The 8,085-nt window shown below is 31.3% G+C and overlaps 1 protein-coding gene across 2 annotated transcripts in view; it reads left to right on the top strand.

Annotated features, from left to right (window-relative positions):
- Nucleotides 1–2,541: 2,541 nt before the first annotated feature.
- Nucleotides 2,542–8,085, top strand: part of Obsc (Obscurin) — a 358,871-nt gene continuing 353,327 nt past the window's right edge. The window contains exons 1-2 of one of the 2 annotated variants that reach the window (XM_070108137.1): nucleotides 2,542–2,722; nucleotides 2,938–3,001. In XM_070108137.1, coding sequence (XP_069964238.1) covers nucleotides 2,993–3,001 — 9 coding nt within the window. In that variant the 5' untranslated portion in view covers nucleotides 2,542–2,722; nucleotides 2,938–2,992. Of the gene's footprint in view, nucleotides 2,833–2,937; nucleotides 3,002–8,085 lie in introns of both variants that reach the window. The other variant, XM_070108138.1, reaches the window with a different exon arrangement.

The following is an 8,085-nucleotide window of genomic DNA, read 5'->3' as shown; positions in this document are numbered from 1 at the left end:
TCATAAAAGTGAGAAATGGTATTTGTTTCTCCTGCGTGTGAGGTGAATTCTTTCACTGAAATTTTACAAATGTTCGCTGTCGAACCTGCACCTTCTCGATCTTCTAAGTTCTCTGCTTCAACTATCCATCCTGCATCAACATCCATGCTGTCATTTAAATAACAAATTTACTCGAAACACATCCTCAAAGAAAGTGAAAACACCACGACATGGCGTTTTAATATAATATAAACTGACAGTAATATTGATCGAAAAATGTTGTAATGATTTGTACCATTTTCGTATATCGAGCATACCACACATTTCTCACAATAATATAAATAGTCAATATTAGTGTCAGGTTATATTAGGAATTATTTTTCACTTTTTAGTTTGAAGTGTTTTAAAAAAGGTTTTTTTTTAGTTTTTTAAATTATAATTTTACTAGTAGCCTTTCCCCAACGACAAACACGCTATTTTGTCAAAAATAGTTGTTCCTCTTCAACTGTGATTTTAGCTTCTGATACTGTATTGATTATTTCGGTATGAATTATATACCTGAAAAAATTGGAGAATGGGCGTATCACGGTCAGATTTAAGGTAGTTATATTGACATATATCAGCCACTATTACACAAATTTTAAGGAAACTTGATGGATAGTATGTTAAAGTTAGTTGGAATGATCCAATTTAGGGCAAATATGCACACATTTTTCAAATAACCTGTTATCGTTATGAAGATCATTTCATAGTGCCTCTCTTATGTTACATTGTCAAAATGGGCGTGATCAGACAACATGCCTACTTCTTATATATTAAAATATTAAATTCCATATGAATGTTTCACATTACTGAATAAAAAGAATCCCATTGAAGTTATTGTGTTCACCCTCACGTTCCAAAATAGTATAATTTGGACCATCACTTGTCAAGTCCCCAGATACCGAATACGTGTACCTGAGTGCCCATAGCTAAAAATATCGGTAAAATTATGAGGTATATAATTAATGTTCAGAACGAATCTTATTCTGATGATAGTGTGTCTTGTGTCAAAAATGCCAATACCAAATATAAACATTTTCGAACTTCCGTTTGACTTTATATCGTATATACTGGCCGATATGAGACAGCCTTAAAGTAATTAAAACGGCGTCGATCTCTAACAATATTCATTGTGCTAAAAATGGATAAAAGCGGGCCAATAATAATTCTTAGTCCCCTTATACCTAATATACGAATTTCATGTGTAACCATATATCGGTCAATAAATAAGGCGTCTTACCGAAAAATTGTATATATCACATCTTAGTTCAGAAAATGTGCGAAACTGGTTCCCGAATTACCCTAGTATATATGATATATATATATATCCAACAGCAGTGAAGACAATCTAAGTTAGTAAATAGATTAAAATCAATGTAACCACTTAAAATGTTTGGTCGGAACATGGTATTAGCCCTTTTGGTTGAGTAAATATCACATATACATATCTCATTTGAGTTACTTACATTTTGGACACGAAGCAAAATGTAGTAATGAAACAAAGGCTATGACCTATAATAAAATATAAGTTAATGAGATACCAAATGCATACACTTATGTATTTGTAATATATTTAAAGTTTCGACGAATAATGAATCTTGAATTCCTACGCAACATTTTTGAATATAAAGTTTTGCCAACACCTGAAAGTATTTCTCAGGTTTAATTTTAGAAAATTGCGAGAGTATAAAATGTTCGGTTACACCCGAACTTAGCTTATCTTTACTTGTTATAATTTTAATTCTATATAGTCATCAATATCAATATCATCATAAATGTTGATTAATAAATAAATATGCCCAGAAAAAAGTATTTGTCCACCAAAAAAAGACGGGCATTACAATTGTGCATGCGTCAAACGATAGGTTAGCTCTAGTATGTTCAATTTGATAATCTTTTAAGCTTGACAAACCGAAGTTAGCTATCGTCAATACTTCAATATGTTATGTATGTTACAAAGATTCTTTTGTTTACAATATATTAGGTTTACTTGAATTCTGAGTTTCATCACGATTTCTGAATTTAAGAAGCGGAGGGAATTCATCTCGTCACCCTGATCAATATATAACCATAAAACTAAGTGAGAGTGTGTCTTATAGAATTTGGTGTCGAAAGTGAGCGAGCTCGGTTTACAATTCCGTCTTATAACGACATCAATATATATCACACGTCCTTAATCCTTTGGAGACGATAGGTCTTGTGATAAATCTTTGCACACATCAAAATATATGTAGTCCACACTCCTTATAGGTGTATTATTTATTAAATGTTTGGATCCAGTCCAGTTTTTTGGCCTTCCCTTGCTTAGTAACGGAGATATGTGGCCGAGATATATGAATATATAGCTATTTAACTATTACGAATTTGTATTACATGCACACAACAAATACAATATGTTCCATGATTTTCTTTCCAAAGTGAAGACAACCTTAAAGTTCGTTGCATCCATACTTATGTATGTATGTATGCCGAATGAGCTCACTGGTTTAAATACCTTGTGGCTGACTTGAAGAATCAGTGTTCGAGAGGATGTCGAACGAAGTGCATTGAAATTGCGTAAGAGTGAATATTAGCATTGATAAAAGTGTTTGTGTTTTTAAAAATAGATATTAAAAGAAGACAAATATTATATGTAAAATCAGTGCACTGAGCGCAATTGTCAAAGCGGGAATGCTTTCCTTCGCAGTTAAAAAATAACTCGGTCAGTCGATTTTTCGAGAAGAAATTATATTTCAAATTATAAATATACTGTTTTATAAAAATTGCATATAAAAAAAAGCCAGTTAGAAGCTGAAATTATCGGGAACAAAAGTTTAGTATTTTTTTTATTGTAACAGTATAAATAAAATTTTATTGCTTCAAAACATTTTATTATGCAATATTACTATCAATAAACATATAATATTATATTTTTAGTGACCCGAGTACATTATTACAAAATTACTTGCTGTTTTAAATAAAAACAAAGAAAATGGAAAGTGTAAGTATATAAACTATAAATATGTTTGATATTGTACATGCTAAAACGAAAAGCATTTTTATAAAATTTACTGTTAGTCTTTCGCAATTGATCGCATATGTTAACCTACATGTGCATCTTCTTCTGAAAATTGACATTAATTATAAAAATATGTATACATATATATATTATATATAAAAACGGATGTGAAATATATTTCTAAGCAAATAACATAAGCTATGCAAGCTTACACAGCCATATGCATATAGGCGAATATTTTCAGATATGTGTAAAACCTCCCTGGCTACGAGATGATGAGAAAATCTACAGTTTTTTTATTTATATTAGAGACGATCATATTATTTTTAGTTCAAACAACTTAAAAACACTTTATCTTTAGCAACAATGCTATGTGGGAGAAAAGCTAATTTAAATAGTGAAAACGTTAAATAAATATTTTTTTTTTAATTAGTTGAAACTATTATACGAGTATATGTACTATATTATGGGGTCGTACTTATATAAATATTATATATCTGAGAAAAAATATAAGGTTTTAGAACCGAATAGTGAAAAAATTACCGTATTCGTGCGTGAAACGTATTGAAAAGAGCTTTTATACTAGTAAATTTATTAAAACACACAAAATTTCTGAAATGAGAGGTCTGCATTGCTGCTGTTTCGAATGCGTTCATGTATAACATAGCTTCCAAAAATTATTTTTTGTTGCCCTGGATATCTTTGAAAATTTTAAAGTGTAGAGATTTTGAATTTGTTCATGAAAGTATTGAATGTGCTCTTGTTTTTATGATCATTGCTTGTCTTTTATTTTAATCAATTAACGGCTAGTTGTTAATAAAATTTATTTTTGTAATCACGATTAAAGTTCTGCGCACTTTTTTTGCGCATACAAACAACACGTGATCCTCACTCTCTGGTTCCATTTCCCTTTGCATTTCAAAAGTTATTGGGATGTCGTCAGAAACAATGATGTCGCCAAATTCCCCGAAATCGGTATAGTCTGCCAGTGAAAGTGAATGGGAGGCTGAAACATCTATGCTAAAGTTATTTTCGCAAAATGAACTCATCGCTTTAATAGGGATAAAGTTAGGAATGATAAAGTAATGTTTGAAACTGTGCTGACTCAAACTCTTGGAACAAATATAAGTATCAAGTCAGACTATCTCTGCTATCATGGATAAAGTTTCGGATAGTTTAGGAAATTATAGGGAGAAACAAAGAAACCGGTTTTTCCAGGATCTAAAAGTGATGGAATAAAGAGACCAATATTGATGGGATCTTCACATTATGGCATATTACCGCTGGTCCTTAAAGAAGATTGTCAACTGGAAATTTATAGAAGAAATGCTCACAAAAAGAGTTTTTATTGAACTATAACATATGATTTCGACATTTTATCTCTATTTTGTTCGATATACCCTTATTTTTCAAAACAAAACTGGTATTATGAATATATCTGTTATATTTTATGATTTTTGTAATGTGAAATAAAAATATAGGTTTTAACATAAACAAGAACATATCTTATAAAATAAATAATAGTTTAATAACTTGCAAACACATATACAAGTATATCCAAAATCGAACTTATATCTAGAGCTAGAAAACCTTTTTTTTTGTCAATTATAGCACAATTTTGAGACATGCTGTTTTCTTTGATATAGTGCCTGTGACATTATTAAAACAATAATTGACAAAACTAAGAAAGATATGTAAAAAATTTAAATGAACTTTTTTATGATGGTGCGTTAAGTTTAAATAAGAAACTATTGTTATTTATTTGACACTTCAAGAGTGAGTCAATGCTGTTACAGGTTATTTACACTGAAAATAGTAAAATATATATTTTTTTTGTACGTGTAATATTTGCTGTAATAACCATTTATTTAAAAAAAAACCAGTTGTCTTGTAATTTTGCATTTCTTGCAGTTGCGCCAACTCTTCTTCGTTGTAAAGTTTGTATTTGCAGATGTCTGTGTCCAACGATTTCAAACATGTCAGAATAGCACAATTGCGGACCTGCTTGATTTCTGCTTCAAGCCTTTGTCGTAATAAAAACAGATCGACTCGAGAATAGCGTGAAGTAAATTGTTTTTAGGTATGTTGAAGTTTTTGTCTAATTTCATCTCACTTAGCACTCACTGGCTGTGAACATATATGCCGCCATTGCAAATGAAACTAATAATTGGCTGTTAATACAAAAAAAAAAGAACAATAATTTAGCTCCAGGGCATAAGGGATTGTCGTAGAAATAAAACTGTCTGTCCGTCCGTCCGTCTGTCCGTCCGTGCAAGCTGTAACTTGAGTAAAACTTGAGATATCTTTATGAAACTTGGTAGACATGTTTCTTGGTACCGTGAGACGGTTGGTATTGCAGATGGGCGTAATCGGCCCACCGCCACGCCCACAAAGCGCCATTAATCAAAAACAAATAAATTGCCATAACTAAGCTCCGCAATAAGATACAAGACTGTTATTTGGTACACAGGATCACATTAGGGAAGGGCATCTGCAATTAAAAAAGTGGGCGTGGTCCCGCCTCTAATAGGTTTAATGTGCATATCTCCTAAACCGCTAATGCTATTATAACAAAATTCACTGGAAGCAAATGTTTTTAGAACCTCTACCTACAGTGTGAAAATAGTTGAAATCGGGTGGCAACTCCGCCCACTCCCCCAGCCCACTTTTAGGTGAAAACCCACATCTTGGGATCTGCTTAACCTATTTCAACCAAATTCGGTGCATAACGTTCTTTTCATATTTCTATGTTATAGGGCGAAAATGGGCGAAATCGGACTACAACCACGCCTTTTTCCATATAACACCATTTTAAATTCCATCTGATTCTTTCACTTTCCACTATGCATATCAAGCAACAATGATTATATCGGGGTAAAACTTTGCGTGAATAATACGTTTAAAGTATGCCACCTTGTGACCAAAAATTGTCTAAATTGAACCAAAACTGTTCAAGTCCTAAGTACTAAATATTTGGACCCCAGTGCCTATAGTTGACCTTCTACCGAAAATATCAGCCAATCCACAAAGAAATCTCAAACGAGTATGCCATTTGACTTTGCGAGAGTATAAAATGTTCGGTTACATCCGAACTTAGCCCTTCCTTACTTGTTTATATTTTGTTTTGTCTTAATATCGAAAAGGACAGCAATTTTCAAATGAAAAAATTAAATATTTTAAACAAAGAGTTTAGTTTGTTTTTCTAGCTTTTTTTTTATAAACATAAAAAACCAAAAAATGGTCATTTTAATTTTCGACATACATTTTGAGGTTATGACAACAAGGTGTTGGTACATAAGTTGTAGATCTTTTTATTACCTACAACTTTGCAATATAACCATTTCCATAGCACTCGTAGTTTTGCCGGAAATCGAGATTCCCTTTTAATATTCTAATTGGTTTCATTATACTAAGATTTTTTTTACCATTTTCAAGCCTACTGCATTGGCCTATATACACACATGCGGTATACCATAGGGTAGATGATTTATTGCCTATATGAGATATTGAGCGGTAAAAAGTCAACCATAGGTTAGATGATTTATTGTCTATATGAGATATTGAGCCATTCTTTGATTTTTAGCATCAAAACAAATTATTTTAAAATACAATTGGTTAAAATTGGTCAAGATGAGGATTTTTGTCTCAAAATGAACGGTGACGCGGCCTTAGTTGGTGTTTTAAACTGATTCTTTATGTTCCAGTCAAAAACATGCTGCAAATTTATTATAAGGGAATTATATGTGGTTATATTCAATATCTTGTGTTGATATCATACTTTTTATTTCAAAAATTTTCAAACCACGTGTGCAGTTTGTTCCGTTGATGCCATTTTACGTAAGATAGCGTATTGATAATTGCCCTTTCAGCTATCGAAATTTCGTGTTGTTTGGTGTCGAATAAAATTAATTGATTTGTATTGCGTACATCAAATATGGAATTTGGAAAATATGGGTTCGTATTAAAAACGCTGCGCTTGAGCCAACATGTTATAACTCAGACAATGTTCACTTTATGGTATTTTATGAAGTGTCCAAAAAGATTTTGTTCAAGCTATTCAACTAGTGTTTGGATATAATGAAAAATATAGAGCTAGTTTTTTAAAAAATGGCAAGTAAAAATTTGGAAAAACACCCACTGTCGAAGCTTTTAAGCGAGGATAAGGGGATGCCCAAATTATTCCAGTGTGAAATATCCAAGAAATTAGAGTTTTTTATAACGTTTCGAATTGTTAAGTCAAAACAATAATTTTCGGCATTTAAATTTTCATTTCCTTAAAATTAGAGTTTTTTTAATATTTTGAATTGTCAAGTCAATATATGAAATTTTTGGGCGTTTAAATTAAAGCATCGTATATTCATCAAGATTAAAAATGATTATACGGTATATATATCCATTTAACATATGGAGAAACTATTTAAATCCTCTTTTGTGATTTTGTGATATACCTACATACATATTAAAACAACTGATTTTTGTGCTCTCAATACTTATTAAAGTGAATTAAACGTATTAGCTCTCAATTAACAAGTGTTTTTTTATCATTTTCAACTGAAAATTAATAAAAACCACAACAAATTTCATCAAATACTTTTAAATTTTGCGTTTTATTTAATTTCTATTGTTTTAAAAAATTGTTAGTGATTTTGAGCAACCAATATCTCCGTTCACATATTTTTTTGGTAGGATTTTAATCTATCCATCCCTCTCTTTTCAATTGCGAAACGTCAAAACCTTCTGAAGTCAGTCAGCTCTTAAGTTCAGGAGGTGATTTACGCTCTCACTTCCAATGACATGGGAGTTGCACATCTCTTTATCTGTGGTTGTACATCTCTTTATCACGAAAGTAAATCAACCGAATGTGAAATTTGTATACATACATATATGTTGGTAATTTTTTTCCCTTCCTTCGTTAAACAAGTACTATATTTTCGTGCTTTCCTACTAATTTTATGTATGTATATTCCTATTGAGAGAAATGTAATGAATTCCATGTCACCAAAAAAAAAAATGCATACTCGTTCTTATTTCGACGCTGTATCGACCATGGATAACATGATACGAAA

This window comes from Bactrocera oleae, chromosome 4 (genome assembly GCF_042242935.1).
Source record: "Bactrocera oleae isolate idBacOlea1 chromosome 4, idBacOlea1, whole genome shotgun sequence".
In the NCBI taxonomy this organism is placed as follows: Eukaryota; Metazoa; Arthropoda; class Insecta; order Diptera; family Tephritidae; genus Bactrocera; species Bactrocera oleae.
Note: the sequence above shows the minus strand (reverse complement) of the source record. Positions and strands in the feature narration are given on the sequence as shown.